Source organism: Orycteropus afer, unplaced genomic scaffold (genome assembly GCF_000298275.1).
Source record: "Orycteropus afer afer isolate SDZICR_OR568_19922 unplaced genomic scaffold, OryAfe1.0 scaffold00052, whole genome shotgun sequence".
Lineage (NCBI taxonomy): Eukaryota > Metazoa > Chordata > Mammalia > Tubulidentata > Orycteropodidae > Orycteropus > Orycteropus afer.
In genome coordinates, this window is record NW_006921639.1 from 6,269,038 (window position 1) to 6,287,253 (window position 18,216).

The 18,216-nt window shown below is 44.6% G+C and overlaps 1 protein-coding gene across 1 annotated transcript in view; it reads right to left on the bottom strand.

Annotated features, from left to right (window-relative positions):
* Positions 1-18,216, bottom strand: part of ALOX5 (arachidonate 5-lipoxygenase) — a 66,665-nt gene that overhangs the window by 21,534 nt on the left and 26,915 nt on the right. Inside the window, exon 4 of the mRNA XM_007938629.2 lies at positions 10,659-10,781. Coding sequence (XP_007936820.1) covers positions 10,659-10,781 — 123 coding nt within the window. The remainder of the gene's footprint in view (positions 1-10,658; positions 10,782-18,216) is intronic.

Genomic DNA, 18,216 nt, shown 5'->3' on the forward strand with positions numbered 1-18,216 from the left:
TGCATCATTCTCATGCCTGGACCACACCCCCTCTACAAAGCCGTTTCACCCCCAGATCACACAGGGCCACTAGGTACCAAGGAGCACTGGGACCCATGAGACCAGGGAAATTCTGGTCAGGTCTTGTGGAATCAGGACAGAAACCATACCTCCTGCCCCTCACCTACAAGAGAACCTAGGGCCTGCCATCAGAACTAGTCCACATGAAGTGCCTCTAATACCTTTCATGCACACTTCCAGTCACTCATTCCTCCACCTGGTGGTCTAGCTCCTGTGTGAGCTTTCAGGGAGAGAGCTTAATACCTCCCATGCAGCTTATCTTCCCACTCTTCTGGAGTTTGGGGAATGGGAAGTTCAGTTGTTTAACCCTCATTTATTTCTGCTTAACTCTGCATGTGTATCTGGTACTGAAGTGGACATAAGTTTCCAAATGCTCATTACCTAGGATGACAAAACAGAAATCCAAGGAAGGAGATCACTGTGTTCAAAATGCAGGTTGCACATAGTCAGAAGTGCAATCAAAGGGGTCTGAACAACCCCAAGGGGTTCTTGGAAGAGGCAGGCCCTGGGATGGGTCTGGGAAAGGTAGAGGAGATGGGACAGACTTCCCAACATAACCAAAAAATGGTGCAAGACAGAAGTTTAGGAATTCTGTCCTGTGTTCACAATGACATCTCTGCCTCAATTTCTCTGGCATGCATGACTAAGAGTTATCCTGTTTCCTCCCCACCATCAGTTATCCTGTTCCCTGCACCTACTCCCTGAGCCTTGACTCTGGCTGTGCCTCTGAGCTCAGGCTCCCCATCTTCTCTGTGTTTTATTCCTCCCGACTCATGGCCTTTGCACGTAGAGCGCCCTCTGCAAGAGACGCCTGGTGCCTCTCTTTCTTCTACAGAACACATGGGGTGAGTGGATCCAGAGGGCTCATGAGTGTACCTCACTACTCCTGTAGGGCACACCATCCCGTCCCCAGACCAGGCCAGGCCCCTGTCACACAACCTCCTGCTCATTTCCCCTTCAGCACAGTTTAGGGGCAGGTTCATTTGTATGAGCAGTCCATAGCAGTCTGACCCTCATGAGACTTCAACCACCATGAGGACCAGGGAAATCTTAGATGTTCCTCCTCGAGCCCCAGGATTCCAAGCACACAGAGGCACTCATCAGTGTCCACCAACTGAATGAAAACATTAATACAAACTCCTGGTGCTCGGATAGAAGTTCCCTCTCTTTGTCTGCCCCATCCTCCCAGGTGACTGGCTAGACCCTTAACTTCTAGGGCTTAGCACTCCCGTGGACTCCTTCCTGCCATGGCTGGGCAGCGTGCTGCATACATGTCCAAGCATTGTCATGGGAAAAGTCTGGGAGCCTAGAACCCCTCTCTCATGCTCCCCAATCCTGCAAAACTCAAAGGACTGAGGTTTGGGAGTTATATCTAGAGTGAACTTGGCTGACAGGGACAGAGCCTGTGAGTTCAGCCTCAGAGGTAGGGTCTGTGATGTCCCAGCTTGGTCACCCTGAGCAACCCAAGGCTGTCAACCTACAAACAAGCAGGAGATACTGGGTCTCTCCCTGGCCTCCTGGTATAGGGAGGCATCCTCAGATAGAATATCAAGTATGAAGGGGACTGTGGTGCATGGAGGATGCAAGGGCCTGAGAGCTGTGGTGGGCATGGTGCATGCAGGGGGTTCCCAGCAGTCTAGAGCTGCACAATAGTGCTAGCATCATGCTCTGGTCCACTTGCCTTCTTCTGGGAAAGAGGTATCCCAGCGCCTCATGGGAATGGGAGGAAGAGCTTTTTGAAACCTACTCACAGTGTCTGTCCAGGCTCCTGCGCCCTTGTCACTATGCAGCAGCTGGGCCTGGGGGCCTCCAGCCAAATTTCTCTAGCCTTTATTGCCCTTTCCTTGCCCAGTGTTCTTGGCCCTTCTCCACCTCCCTTGTTAGCCAGGGATTCCTAAGTATCCTGGGAGAGAAACCCTCATCTCACTGTGACTGTAGCACGGAAAAGGTCTTGTTTCTGGGGGAGGAGAGCCCTTTCCAGGCACCTAAATTCCCTGGGTACCTGAAAGATGTTTTAGCCACCAGATGGGTGCCCCAGAACGAGGTTTTTACCTGGGATACCTCTTTGGTGTTTTGGTCCTCTACCAAAAAAAAAAAAAAAACCTCACTGCCATTGAGTCGGTTTCTACTCATAGCTACCCCTCCTTGGGTTTCTGAGGCAGTATCTCTATGGAAGTAGACTGCTCAGTTTTCTTTCCCAGGAATGGTTGGTGGGTTTGAACCACCAGCCTTCTGGTTAGCAGTCAAATAAATGCCTTAGGCACCATGCCACCAGAGCTCCTTTTGGTTCTTCAGTGCTGCTCTAACAGACACACCACAAGTCGATGGCCTAACAAACAGGGATTTTTCTCTTTTAGTTTGTTGTTATTTGCCATCGAGTCGGCCCCGACTCCCAGCGACCCCTCCTTGGGTTTCCGAGGCAGTAATCACTACGGAAGTAGGATTGCCCAACCTTCCTTCCGAGCAGTGGCTGGTGGGTTCGAACCACCAGCTTCCTGGTTAGCAGTCAAGTGCCTTAGGCACTATGCTATCAGAGCTCCTTCTCTTTTAGTTTAGGAAGCTAAAAGTTGGAGCTCAAAGCACCAGCTCTCAAGGCTGTGTGAAAGCCCCTCTACCTTGCACTTCAGCTCTGCCCCTTGCTCCTGACCACTGGAGCTAGAGGCATCTCTTAACTCAGGCAGCTGACAAACCTAAACTCGACAAGTAAAATGGCACAGTCCCCAAATTATCACGCAACATGCCAAGCCACTAACTCAAGTCCATTAACAATCACAAGATCGGCAGACAACATGGCAGGCCACTGAGATGAAGATGGCCAAATGGAGGATCCACATGTGTCAAAAGCTCCAGATCTTCCTCAAAGCTTCTTCTTATATACTGGAAGCAGACCACATCCTTAAGGCAGTCTCATCATGGGGAATGACTACATCTAGCTGCCCAGCCACTGAAAACCAGGCCCAGCCAAGTGTCAGCTACCATACTCGGTGATCTTGTGGGGAGCTGGGAGTGAGTCAGGCTGAGAGATCATGTTTTCCCAACTGAGTCTCTCTTTAAAACAGAACATTAACACTGGAAATAGGGTGGAGTGTGGCAGCACTCAGAGGAAGCTACAAATCCAGGAAGAAACGAAGTTAGGAGGAAAATATTTGCCTGTCATCTAGGGGCAAATATTTCTACATATTTATAGACAAGCAGACTATTCAAGACTTCAAAGATCTGTTATTGTACAAAAGAGGAACCTGTGGCCTGAATAACCTCTACTCACCCAGGTCACCCAGCCCGACTGCCAGCCCCCAGCCTCCTCTGGGCTAGGCACAGCTGTGGGCCATGTACCAGGGAGATGGGAACTCTTGGCCCCTCTGCTTCCCCTGCCTCTTCTCTTCTTCTAGTAGCTTCTTCATTTCTCATGTCACAATGCAGCTGCCTTTTTTGGGGGGAGGGGGCAAGGCTTACAGAGGAGGGCTGGCCTCACTCCAGGAAAAGCAGGTGGCTCAGAGGAAGCAAGTCACCAGAGTTACCCAGAAGCAAAGAGAAACAAAGCCGTGCAGGGCTGGAGGCTCACTGGGGAGGCCTCATTGGTGACCTCAGGCATGCATTCCAGATAGTCACAGGCAGGATAGAGTTTGGCCAGAGCAGAATGGTGTTTTCTCAACAAGAGCTGTGGAGGGCGTAGGCCTGGCCTGAGTCTGTCCAGGACCATTGGTGAAGCAGGCCATGCTCCACTTGTGGGCACAGTTTCTCCAGCAGTGTTGGAGGCCCCCACCCCCACCCCAACAAGGATCCTGGAGTAGGTATGGAAATTCAGGTGTGGTGAGATGGTGCAAGTCACACCAAGCTCCAAGGGCTTAGACTGAAATTCTAGCTCCAGCCCCTCCCAGTCACGTGACCTGGGGCAAGTCCCTGAACTCTCTGGGCCTCAGTTTCCTCATCTGTGAAATGGGGATAGAAATTCTGAGCTTCCTGGCCCTGAATCTAAGGGGCAACTTTGGATTCATCTCGGTGCCACCTACCCCTTCAAACCCAGGAGCTCAATAAGCATTTGTCAAAGGTGGAGTAGCACGTATCTTCCTTGGATGCCCTTGCCCCGTGGGGGAGGTGAAAGCCCAGAATAGCCAGTAAGCAGGCAAGTGACAAAAAGAGTTCGCCAGGCTTGCCAGGAATGCAAAGAAAGTCTTACCAAGTACAAAATAAAATAAAACCAAACTCACTGCCATAGAGTTGATTTCAATTCCTAGTGACACCATTGGGTTTCTGAGGCCATAAATCTTTACAGAAGTAGATCACCCCATCTTCCTTTCACAGAGCGGCTGGTGGGTTTGAACCGCTGATGTTTTGCTTAGCAGCAAAATGCCTTATCCACTATGTCACGGAAAATCCCCAGAACACAGATCAAGAGGGGAACTGTGCCAGATATGATGGGGCACTGCATATACCAGTTCATCTAAATCTCATAACAACACTATGAGACAGGCATAATTAACTTCATTTTATAGAAAGAAAACTGGGCATTGGAAAAGTTAAACAACTCTCCCAAGATGGTGCAACTGGAGTGTGAAATCAAACACAAGGAGCCAGGCTCTACATAAAATAATCTTTTGCTTTCAAGGAGTAGTTAAAACCAGTTGTCATTGAGCCAACTTCAATTCATGGCAACTTCATGTGTGTCAGAAAAGAACTGTCCTCCACAGGATTTTCAATGACTGATTTCAGTCAGAAATATATCACCAGACCTTTCTTCTGAGGTACATTTGGGTGGACTCAAACCTCCAACCTTTTGTTTAGCTGCCAAACATATTTACCTTTTGCACCACCCAGGGACTCCAAGGGGTAATTAGAGATGTGTTAACACATTATTCTATCATTTAAATTTTTTTCTTTCCAGGAAAACAGAGTATAACTTGCTACTCGAACTGTAGTCCATGGCCCAGTACCTTCAGCATCACCTGAGAAGTCGGTGTAAATGCAGACTGATAAGAGTGTGTGTTTGACCGTAACCGGCAGTGATTCACATGCATGTTCATGTTTTTGAGGTGCTGCCTAGGCCCATAGCCCCTCCCCTGGGGAAATCTGGCTATTGAGGTCCTTGCCATCCTAAGCAAGGCTCACCAGTATAGCTGTTCAGTGCCCTGGAGGCGCCCTCGCTGCTCTAGAGCAGGTCTTGTAAAAACAGCCACAGTAAGTTAAAACCACACCTTCCTTTTCAAGTTTATTTCAGGGCAGGGATCAACATTTCTTTATTCTTGTCCCATGGGGAGGCTTAAGACAAGTGTGGGGGATGGGCAAGGGAAAATGAAAAGCAAAAGGGAGCTGGTACCAATGACAGTTTCCATGACTGGTAGAGTACCAGCAGATCCTCCATAAAAGCCATTGGACTAAACTGAAGAGTGGAGGACACAGGGAAGAGAGGAAAACAAAAAGGCAGGAAAGGTACCAAACCCACTGCCATTGAGTTGATTCCAATGCATGGCGACTCTACAGACCGAGTAGAACTGCCCCTTAATGTTTCCAAGGCTGCAAATTTTTGAGGAAGCAAACTGCCTCATCTTTCTCCAGCAGAGCAGATAGTAGGTTTGAACCACCAACCTATTAGTTAGCAGCCAAATGCCTTAACCACTGCACCACCAGAGCCTCTGTGAAAAGGTTAAAAAAAAAAACAAAAAAAAACCTCACTGCCCTCGAGTTGATTTGACTCATAGTGACCCCTCCTTGGGTTTCTGAGGCGGTATCTCTACGGAAGTAGATTGTTCAATCTTCCTTCCGAGGAGTGGCTAGTAGATTTGAACCACCAGCCTTCTGGTTAGCAGTCAAATGCCTTAGGCATTAAGTACACCTTAAACACAGTGTTCTCCAAAGAGTACTCTGAGGAACATAGCTGTGGTCCTCCAGCTAACGTAGGGCAATCTAGTCGAGGGTTCTGAGAGCATGGGGGACAACAATAGACAGACTACCTTATGTCAGGAATTCTCAACTCCTTAAAATTCAGGAGCAATCATTCTCAAAATGTGGCCCCAGACCAGCAGCATCAGGATCAGCTGGAATTTATGAGGTCCCAGACCTTCTCCAGAGCTACTAAATCAGAAACTCAGGGTAAGGGCAGCAATCTGGAGTTTAACAAGTCCTCCAGGGGATTCTGGCATATGCAGAAGTTTGAAAACCATTGCTGAAGAGTTTTCAAGCCTTCCAAATTAATTTTGACCACCAAACAGAAGCCCTTTCTGAGGGAAACACCACTTTATGCTGTGTGCTAACTCTTGCTCCTATTTTATGACCAAGTTTTAACAAAAAAAAAAATGATACTTTAGCAAATATAATTAAAATTTTCCAGATTTGTCTTTTACATGGTGTTTTTTTTCTCGTACATTTCCCAACAAATTTATTTTCGAATGTAACATACCTCTGATTCTATAACAAAATTCAGTGGAGGTAAATAGGGCTGATATACAAAAATGTTTTGTTGGCATCGGCTACTAGGATGATATACTTTGAAAATTTCTAAGAAGTCCAGGGGCTTTTAAGTAGCATTAGTGAATGTGAGGGGGGAAATCCTATTTTCTATGACATGGAGCCAACTTTATTTTTGAGCTGGAGTAGCAATAAGGAAGTATGGTATCTTTTCCCAACAAAACTCAAGGTTTTGGTTTCCAAAGTCATCTGCTTGAGCTCTCTCTACTTCTTTCCTTTGTATCTTTTTATTATAACCTTTCTTCCTCAGTACAAATGACTCACTCATCCCTTCCCACTATGGCCCATCTTGGGCACAACTTTTCTTTCCTCCACTAAAGCTTCTCATCCCTGATGGTGTCCAGTCTGCCTTGCAGTTCCCTCCTGTCTCTCCAGGCTCTTGCTTTTCTTCAAGCATCCTCAACAAGGTGGCTTGCTCTTCCTTTCCCTTCACTGTCAATTTCATTCAAGGAGTGCCACATACCTAATTTTGCCTAACCTCAAACACAGTGGGTGGCCTGTCTGTGAGACCAAGAGAGGGGTTGCTGAGAGGTATAGCTATGAGACCACACTTCCTTCCCTCACCACCTTCCAACAAAGCCTCTGTCCTGGCCCTCAGCTCACTCTCCCCTGTTTCTTGCAGGGCTCCCAGCCATTGCCTGGGCCTCAATGCTTGCTGAAGCATCTTGGCTTGATTTCAAGCCTGTACATCCCACTGGCTGCCAGAGCTGGCCACCAGATGCTCCACCAAAAACCAGCTGCTGGTAAGTTGATTCTAACTCATGGCAACCCCATATGTGTAACAGTAGGACAGTGCTTTATAAGGTTCTCAATGGCTGTGATCTTTCAGAAGTAGATTGCCAAGGCTTTCTTCTGAGGCATCTCTGGTTGGACTTGAACTTCTAATCTTCAGACAGCAGCCAAGTGTGTTAACTGTACCATCCATGGACTTCTAAGATGTTCCATGTTGTTGTTGTTGTTATTATGTGCCGTCAAGTCAGACCCGACTCATAGTGACCCTTCCTTGGGTTTCTGAGGTGGTATCACTATGGAAGTAGATTGCTCAACCTTCCTTCTGAGGAGTGGCTGGTGAGTTCAAACCACCAGCCTTCAGCTCCATAGGGCTCTCAAAGTCAACACACCCCCAACTGGATGCATCTTCCCCTTCAAATCTCTTCTTCCCCAGTTCTTCTTTTTAGTGACACTCCACTTTCCCTACTAGCCAAATGCACAACTTCACTGGTGCCTTGGGTTCTCCCCTCCCTCTCTGCACACTGTGACCTGAACTTCAACTGGATCTCAAGCTGTGTCACTCCTACATCCCACAGTTCTCCCTATTCTCCTGGCTACTATCTTCATTCACCCCCTCCCCACCCCTGGGTCCCTCTTCTAACCCCTAAAGACTGCTAGATGAGCTTCCTGCACTGCAGCTCCAAATCTACCACTCCTGCTCACAAAACTTCTCTCAACTCCCCATATTTCACTGAACATTTGAAATCCAGATGAACAGTGGCTGACTCCAAATCATGGTAGCCATTCCAGATGCTGCTTTTCCAGGAAGACAGCCATGGGATGAGTGAGGTGTCCTGTAGTCCCCTTCCCACAATCCCCTCAGGGAGCTGGCACCTCCTCAATCTCATCTGATGGGTGGTACCTACTGGTGGCCTATGAGGTACAGAGCAGCCTGGTCTCCATGTGAGGCTGGCCCATCACCTCTCTCAGAAGTCAGTACCATTTCTGCACTATCCTGCTGTAGTGAGAAGGAAGCTCATTTTCTCAATTTCCTGTAATGAGGACATGTTCTTATCAGTCTGGCCAAGCCTAGAGCCATGCCACAAATGCTACATGGTCAGTAAACACAAGTTACTCTTCCTTTAAAGCCACTAGGAAATGTCACAACCCCTTTGTTTCTTTGAGCAGGCCATGCCATTTCATACCTTTGCACATGCTTCCCTCTTGGCTTAGGGTAGCCCTTTACACTTCTCTGGGCCCCACTTCTGTCTACTTGTCTAATAACAAGTGAGGTCAGATGTCCCTACTGCAACAAAGCCTTCCTGGACCCCATCAATGGCATAAAGCTCCAAGAGAGTGAGGCTCCCTCAGTGTGCACCCTCTATAAGCCCTGGAGGGCAGAGCGACCAGAGGGATCAGGTATTTGGTAGGGTGTGATGGTGCAGAGGTGTAGATCCTGGCTGGCCTGACCCTCTTCCCATTACCAAGAAAGGATGAAAACAAACGCTGTCCTTGTTGAGAATCTTCTCTGTGTGGGGTTCACATAGGCGGTCCCTGAAGAGGATCTGCAGTCTCATCTTTCAAGAAAGGTACAGCCCTTTCTCCAGGTTCCTCCCTCTCTCTATCCATCCATTTATTCATCCCTCCTTCCATCCCTTTGTACATCCTTCCCTCCCTCCTTCCTTCCTTCCATCCTTCTCTCCCTCCCTCTCTCTTTCCATGCATCTCTCCCTTCCTCCATTCCCCACTCCTTCCATCCATTTATCCTTTCATCCATCCATCTTTGCCTCTATCTATCCATCCATTCACCATCCAATCATTCCTCCCTCCATCCATCTATTCATCCTTCTGCCCATCCAGCATTACTAAGCACAAGTGCTACTTCTCCCCCACAGCAGCATCATGCTCCCCTCGTCTTACCTCTCCATCCTTATCATGCTCTCTCCAAAGACCCTTCTGTTTTACTTGTCTCATTCTGCTCTGACTCTGACCTAATAAAGCTACATGCCTTTTAGCATCAAAAATGCTAATCCCTTGGAAATGTTTCAAGGTAGCTAGATAGTGGATACTGCTTCATTATGAATCTAGATGCTTGATTTTAATTTTTCTCTCCAGTTTGATCTGGATTGTAGCAGGGGGAAAAACTCCACACCTTTGAAGCTGAACAGACTTGGATTCAATTCCTGGTTTTGCCAATTAAATTCCTTGACCTTGCTCCATCTGAGCCAGAGTTTTCCACAGCTGAAAACAGTCAATAATATTACCTACTTCCCAGGATTGCTGTTAGGGTTAAAATAGATAACTCTCTATAGAAAGCACCCACACAGTGTCTGGCACTAAATAGGGGCTTGATATACAACAGTCCCTTCCAGAGATAAATACATATGGTCTTTCTGACTCAAGGGAATTCCCTACAGAGGTTGATTGCAAGGCTGTGGGGTATGTGTGTGTGTGCATGTGTGTGTATGTGTGTGTCTAGAGTTCTTCCAATATGTCCAAGGGAGCCAGGCTTTGGCTTAGGGCTGGGAGTGTGAGACCACTGGAAACCTGCCAGACCATGGCATCCTGTGGCTTTCCTTTGATAACCCTGACCAAATGAGGTACCTTTCTCCAGGAAAGCAGCTCCTTGGTTATACAGATGTCATCACAGAAGACTGACCAGCCTTATGTTTCTTAACCCTGTCTTCATCTTGGAGATGCAAAAGTCACTCCACCCTTAGAGATCTTTCCAGTATTTTTCAGACATGCATAATTATGAGAATCCCCTAAGGTACCAATGTGCAAGTTCAGATGCCCCTCCGCTAGCCCCCTGCTAGTGTGGGGCCAAGAAGTCTATATTCTTAACAAGCACCCTGATGAGTCTCATGATTTGTAAGCTTTAAAAATATAACTTGCAACAATTCAAACTCAATGCAAGGCACACAGTATCTTTGCCACTGGTTTGCAGGGGACTTGGGCAAGGGGACCTTCTCATTCCTCAAGCTCCCCACCTTTAATATATGGAGGGTAACTGTGTCTGCCCCATGGAGTTGCTGTGATGGGTGAGGAAGGGTGCTGTCTAGGAGACAGCAGAAGTGTCTGTATCATTATGACTGCAGAGCCCCTCCCATGCTGAGGCTTAGCCTAGACAATGTCCACTCTTGAATTGGCCGTGAAAGAGTCACGTGGTAGGGTCACATGCTTGGGATGGAGCATTCCAAGTATAGACCTGAGCTTCAGGTCTGAAAGCACAGCTACTATTTTCCTCCAGGTGGAACTTTTCTGAGCTTATCCTGTGACTATACACTGAGAAGTCACTCTGCAGCCAAGATACAAGCCAATATGTTTGGGGACAGTTGCACTCAGTAGAAAAGGGGTGAGGGACCTGCCTCCCACCCCAGCCCCTGCTGGGGTTGCCCAGAGTCCCTGAGTTCTCATGAACTTACGCTTTGGAGTAGTTCAGAACAAAGTCCACTCCTTTCTCACTGTCAAACTGTATGTCCCGAGGTAAATCCTTGTGACACTTGGCATCAATACTTAAGGGGAAGCCAGGGTTCCACTCCATCCACCTGAGCATGAAGAAGGAGAAGAAATTTGGGTTAAGCATCTGGCCTTTGCATTGCTACCCTCAGATGAAGGCAGCAGTTGATGTGTCCACATGTCAACATGTCATAGCCTGGGCACGTGTGGGTGCCAGGGGCATGAACATTATTGTACCTTGAGCATCACAGCGGGAGCCTGAGCCTCCCTAAACTAGAGGCAGGCATTTACCAAAAAGGGCTTGGGAACTGTACGTGTGCACCAGTGAGTGAAAAGAGTGAATAAGGAAGCCTCAGATGACTCCATTTGTTTGAGGCAATGTCTCCCACTGCACTGGTAGGAGAAGTGGTCATGACTGCCCCATCCCACTTGTCCATGGGCATACCACATACCACTGGTTCAGCCAGTGCTCATGTTTTGTGTGTGGTGGTCGGGGGAAATGGGACAGTTTTCATGCCTCACTGGTTGGGCCCACAAGGCAGCAATGAGGCTGAGTAAGGACTCCCAGGGCACAGATCACTGGAGGTCTGCCCTCTCCCTAATCTGCCAGCGAGTCATGGGTACAGAGGTTGTTATAATAATTCTGTCTCATGGTGATCCCATGTGTGTAAAGAGTAGAACTGTGCTCCATAGAGTTTTCAATGGCTGATTTTTTGGAAGTAAATTGGCAGGACTTTATTCCAAGCCATCTCTGGATGGACTCAAACCTCCAACCTTTTAGTTAGTTGTGAAGTGTGTGAACTGTTTGCACCACTCAGTGACTCCAGTAGATCTCCAAAATGGACCCAGTCATTTGACAGTCCCATTAGTGTTAACTATCAATTTAAAGAAGAATTTTCTCTATGCCCCTGGGAAGTTCAAAGGCCCCAATTCATTTTAATTCAGTTAATCCAGTGGGGCTGGACTTTTTCAGTATGTAAACATTGAGCCCAGTGAGGAGAAGGGTGCTAACAAATGCCATTCATATGCTCTTACGTTCAGCGTTCACTTGGAAAGATGTGAGCCACATTCCCTCTCCACAGATAAGGCCTCCCCTCCTGAATTTCCTAAGGGCAACAGTGCTAATGGCCCTGCCTTGAGGGGCTAGGAGAAGATGGCCTTCCTAGTACTGGGATCTGGAGAACTAGATTGCTGTCTTCTTCTGCAGAGATAAACAATGTGGTGAAACCAAACACTTCTGTCCTTTCCTCTGGCTGCTTGCTGACAACATGACCTGAATCAGAGCCAAAGGACTTCATACCATAGACATGAAGAGACGAAGAAAAAAACCCATAAGCCATGGAGGAAGATCTAGTTGGACAACCAGGTAGAAATAAAGACGTGCAGAATACATTTATTTTAAAAATAATGAGAATTCTTTTTTAAAAAATACTATTTATTTTGTTGGTGTTGAGAATCTACACAATAAAATATACACCAATTCAAAAGATTCTACATGCACAACTCAGCGGCACTGATTACATTCTTCAAGTTATGCAACCATTCCCACTCTCCCTTTCTAGACAGATGGTTCTTCCACCGTTAACATGAACTAACTGCCATCTAATTTTAAATATAATGAGAATTCTTAAGGAGATGCAAGTTGAATAGAAAAATACTTTCTGCAACAACAAAACATGATTTCTGACTTGAAAATTTCAATAGAGAAATGGAAAAAGAGAAGAATCCCTGCTGAGAACTGAATAGTCATCTGGAAAATAAAATTTATTCACTCCACAAATAATTATGGAGCACTTACTATGTGTCAGGCACTGTTTTATACAAAATGGAAGAAAATGGAACACAGCACAAAGCGAAACCACAAAGAATGGAACAGCATGAATGAACATATGAGACATGGAAATCTGATACAGAAGATTTAATATGCAAAGAGTAGAAATTCCAAAAGGAAGGAGGGAGAATATAGAGAGGTGAAAAATATCAAAGAAATAAAAGAAAAAAAGATTATTAAGCTGAAAAAGACCTGCATTTTCTGATTGAAAGCAATCCCTAAATTCAAGGTAGAAAAGATGGGGAAAAAAGCACATTTAGATATCTACTATTAAATCTTAAAAACATGTCAAAAAGAGAAGAGAACATGAGAGAGAGAGAAAAGGAGAAAGGGAGAAAGAGAGAGAAGGAGCTAGGAAGAGGGAGACAGACACCCTCCACAATCTTCTGAGAAAAGAAAAAGAATCAAGCTCTCATTAGATTCATCATTTGCCACACTGAAAACGAGAAGACAGTGGTAGTGTTTGTAGAATATCTTTTAACGATCATTACCTAAGATTCTTGTAAGAAGTCAAGCAATCAGAGAGGACAGGGGAAAAAAATTTTTTTTTTTTTTTTATAAGGAAGGGCTCAAATATTGCCTCAAAGAACCACATACACTTTCTGAGGAAATTAATTGAAGTTCAGTCAAATAAATTTTAAATTAGAAAGAACCAAGAACTTCCTAAGTATAGTAAAGACTATTTATCAGAAAACAACAGCAAGTACCATATTCAACAAACAAAGAAAAAATACCAAAGTCATTATCTTAAAAATTCAAAGGTAAGAGAAGGATGCTGATTGGTATTACTATTCCTTGTTTTCTGAGTTTCAGTCATGCAATAAAAAAAGAATATCAGTAGTATAAATAATAGAAAACAAGAGTCAAAAGTACCATGATTTAGATAATATGATTGAATAACTAGGTAATTTGAAAGACTCAATTAAAAAAATGATTAGAGCAAATATGCATTCAGTAAGGCATCAATGAAAGGTGTTGTTGTTGTTGTTATATGCCATCGAGTAGGACCCCCGACTCATAGCGACCCCTCCTTTGGTTTCTGATGCGGTGTCACAATGGAAGTAGATTGCCCCATCTTCCTTCTGAGGAGTGGCCGGTGGGTTTGAACTGCCAGGCTTCTGGTTAGCAGTCAAGTGCCTTAGGCACTACGCTACCAGAGCTCCCTCAATTAAAGGCAAGTATTAAAAATAAATAAATAAATATTTTATCTTGTCAAAACAATAGTTATTGAGAAACAGAGAAATATCCCATTCAGAATGACAAAGGCATAATATCTCTTCGTGTGAAGTAACTCATGCACAGCCACCCCCAGTCTCCATCAGTGGAAGTATGTGTGTTGCTCTGATGATGAAAATCTTTCAGCAGAGCTTCCAGACTAAGACAGACTAGGAAGAAGTTCTGGCGATCTACTACTGAAAATCAGACAATGAAAACACTATGCATCATAAAGTTTTAACTCACAACTGATCATGGGGATAGCACATTTTTTTCCACTGTGCATGGGGTCACCATGAGTCAGGGGCCAACTCAACAGCAGCTAACAGTGACAGCATAGAATAACTAGGAAGATAGAAGATCTGCATGAGGAAAACAAACAATTCTCTGGAAGGACATTACACTAGGTCTACATGGGAAGAAATATATGCTGTGTTCTTGGGCAGAGAGATACAATATCATAAAGATGATAATATATAACACATTTATATGTAATTCAAAGCAATTCCCATCATGGAACTTGAAAAAGAACAGTGAGAGAGTAAACAGATGTTAAAACTTATAAAGTTGTGATAATCAAAAGACTATGGTGCTGGGTTCTGGGACAGGAATACAGAGTAACATGTCAAGTTCAGGAACTGACTTAGGAAATGTAAGATTGTAATACAAAACCAGCAACACTTGCTGTGTGCTTTCTATGTGCCAAACATAATTCTAAGTGCCTTCATGGTTTAACTCATTTAATCCTCTCCAAAACCTTATGAGATAGAGACTATTCCCTCCATTTTACATACAAGGAAACTGCAGCCGAGAAAGATTAAGATCACAGAATAAGTGGCAGTAAGTGGTGTTAGACCCAGGTGCTGGGGACTAGAGTCCATGCCCACCACCACGATCCTATGTTGCTCTGGATGATGTGGGGATATCACAGGTCAGTGTGGAATAACGCATATGTGACAAATGACTCTGGGAAACTCTGGTCCTTCCTTCACATTTTGCATAAAAACACTGCTGTTACAGTATGGGGATTGCAGTGAATGTCACAAAACAAAATTTGTATGGATTGTTGAATGGAAAACCAATTTGCTCTGTAAACTCTCACCCAAATCACAGTTAAAAAACAAAACAAAACAAAACAAACACGGCAGATAAGGCAAAACTTTGAAGTTAAGAGAAAAATTATAAAAGTATTATGCAAAAATATAGGGGATTTTTTTTTGTATAAAAGTAGGTGAGGAGGGCTTTCTTAAGCAAACCTAAGGGTCAAAAGGAAAAGCAATGCACATAGTTAAGTAAATAGAGAACTAAAACCTTCTTTGTTAAAAAAGCAACAGAAAACAAATTATATATGCAATAAGTATAACAAAAGGCTGACTAATTCTCATGAAGGGCTCCTTTAAAAAAGACCCCCAAAAAACCAACAAAAACAAAACACACATACACACATACAACAAAACAAAAGCTCCACATAAAAATAAATTATATAGATAGGTAATTCAAAGAAGAAACGATGCATATGGATAATAACTGACTGAAAAGATACTTAACTCACCTGTGGACAGGGGAATTCAGGTTAGAAAAACAATGAGGCCTTCCTTGGGAATTATTACATTGTCAGACAGATTGCAGATCAACATCCTCAGGTATAAGTGGGTAAAAGTGTACTTTCATATATATAATTACAAACCAAACTCACTGCCATCGGGTTGACTCAAATCATAGCGACCCCTCCTTGTGTTTCCGAGGCACTATTCTGGGGAAGTAGATTGCCCAATCCCTTCTGAGGAGTGGCTAGTGAGTTTGAACTGCCAGCCTTCTAGTTAGCAGTCAAATGCCTTAGGCACTATATGCCACCAGACCTCCCATATATATAATAAGCAGGACTGAAAATTACTATAAAATTTTGTGAAAGTATGTTTGCCAGTGTTTCTTAAAATGGAAAATATTGACTTGACCCAGCCATCCAAGTTCCAAGATTTGACCTGACAGTGATTAAAGCACCAATGCATAAAGATGTTTGCACAAGATTATTTCTTCTAGCTCTATTTATAAGACTATGTACAACACACATACAGGAACGCATGCACAGGAAACAAACTGAATACCTGCCACATAAGGCAAGAATGTAGCAATTCAAGACTGAGAAAAACAATGAGAGACTATCTCATTCATATCAGATTGATAAGAATGAGAATGTCTCAAGATGTGAAGTACATTGGTGATGCAGGGAAACAGCAACTCTTGAGGCTGCTACGGGTGTAAGGTTAGGCAATCCTACTTCCGTAGTGATACTGCCTCGGAAGCCCAAGGAGAGGTCGCTATGAGTCGGGTTTGACTCGACGGCACATAACAACAACAACAACAACAACAACGGGTGTAAACTGGCAGAAGCCTTTTGGTAAAAAATCGGCACTATCTAGTTAACTTAAAGTGCATGTGGCCTGCATTTCTGCAAGTCTACTTTTAGGAATATTCCCAGAGTAACTCTTCAATGAGGGGCAGTGGAGGACTTACGAGGATGCTCATTGAGCTCTGTCTGTAACAGCTAAAAATTAAAGACAGCCCAAGTGTCTGTCAATAGGAGAGTGGAAAAATAAGTGGTGGTTTGTTCCTACAGTGGTACACTAGACACAAGCTAAAATGAATAGACTACATCTATGTGTATCAACTAGGTAGGCAATCTACTCCTATAAAGATTTCTTGCTTTGGAAACCCAATGGGGTTTGCTATGAGTCAGAATCAACTGGTGACAGTGACTTTGTGAGATGCTCTTCAAACCACAATGATGAGTGAATAAAGCAAGTCACATAATGATTAGATTAAATGATGTCAATTAAACACTGCACAAACTATACTATATTGCAATGTGTGTGTCTGTGCATGTGTATACATGCACAGACACACATGTAGTAACAGTGAGAGATCACAGGCTATGGTGTTATCACCTGCGTGGATTTTCCCATCTTCCTGTGTGTATGATTATGTGAGGAGGGTCAGCCAGACTCACAGACTTTCTGGCATACAGGGTACTATTCTTAGTTGTTGCTTTGCTTCAGAATTCTAACTTGAAAGCCAGAGAGTTCATGTGAAACAGGAAACTCCAAGATTGTGCAGACAGTGCAAAGTTCAGTGTTTCCTGAACTGAGGGCTGAAGAGGAAGCAGAGGAGTGGAAGGAGGAAGACAAAATGATGATTAGATCTATGAAAGGGGCAACCCCACTGCTCACCACCCTTGGCCCTGCTCTAGTTTAAATAACGGAAACTAAGAAACAAAATTATTATTTAGATAATATGATTGAATAACTAGGTAATAATCAATTAAGAAATGCACACACAACACTAAACGCCTCCTCTGCTTGGGGAAGAGGAATGTTTTCCAAGGGAGTTCTGTAGAACCCTCATACTGCAGTACACGGATCTCACGCCCATCGAGTCAAGTCCAACTCATAGCAACCCCCTTTGGGTTTCCGAGCCTGTAAATCTTTACAGAAGTAGATTGCCCAGTCTTCCTTCTGAAGAGTGGCTGGTCGGTTTGAACTGCTAACCTTCGATTAGCAGTCAGATGCCTTAGGCACCACACCACCAGAGCTCCTTGTATGTCAAATACTTTTGGGGAAAACTGGTTAAAAAAAAACCAACCATGGTCCATTATCGCAGAACATAGACTACTTAATGCTTATCTGTATTGTGAAGCTCCAAGAAAGTGATGTAAATGAGTAGTTTTCCAAACTTATTTTTACCAGAAGACCCTTTTATTTGGGGAGGGGGCGGGGAGAAGGAAGGTTTGGGACCAAAATTCTAGGGCACACATTGGCAAATGTTCTTAGTGACAGAATGCTTGTAAAATTAATTTAATTTGTCACCAGCCATTAATACCTTAGTTTGATTAGGGGACTGCTGATAAGACTTGCTGACACTCACCAGATAGGTAGCAAACTAGCCTGATTGTATGGGTGCTGTGTGACACTGGTGCACTTGAGGACACCTTCCCTCCAGAAAGCTAGAAGGATGCCAAGCGCTGGCTGTGGGGGCTGTGACACAGGTGGTTGAGGTTCACAGGACATTAGAGGAAGGAGTGCAGAAACAAGCAGCCTTTGGCCTGGGAAGGCAGAGGTCTCAGATAATGTGTGTGCTCTGTGCCAAGTAAGAAAGTCTCCAAAGATATTATAGGGTGTCTGAGGTGATAGGCTTATACACAAGTATTCTAAAATAGTATAAAGTCAAATTACTTTTTCAACACTAAAAAAACAAAAGTTTTATTTCTTAGCTTTTTTGTTGTGAAATAAAATATATGGTGTTGTTGTTGCTGTTGTTGTTGTTATGTGCCGTCAAGTCGGCCCCGACTCATAGCGACCCCGCCTTGGGTTTCCGAGGCGGTATCTTTACGGAAGTAGATTGCCCAACCTTCCTTCTGAGGAGTGGCTGGTGGGTTTGAACCGCCAGCCTTCTGGTTAGCAGTCAAGTGCCTTAGGCACTAT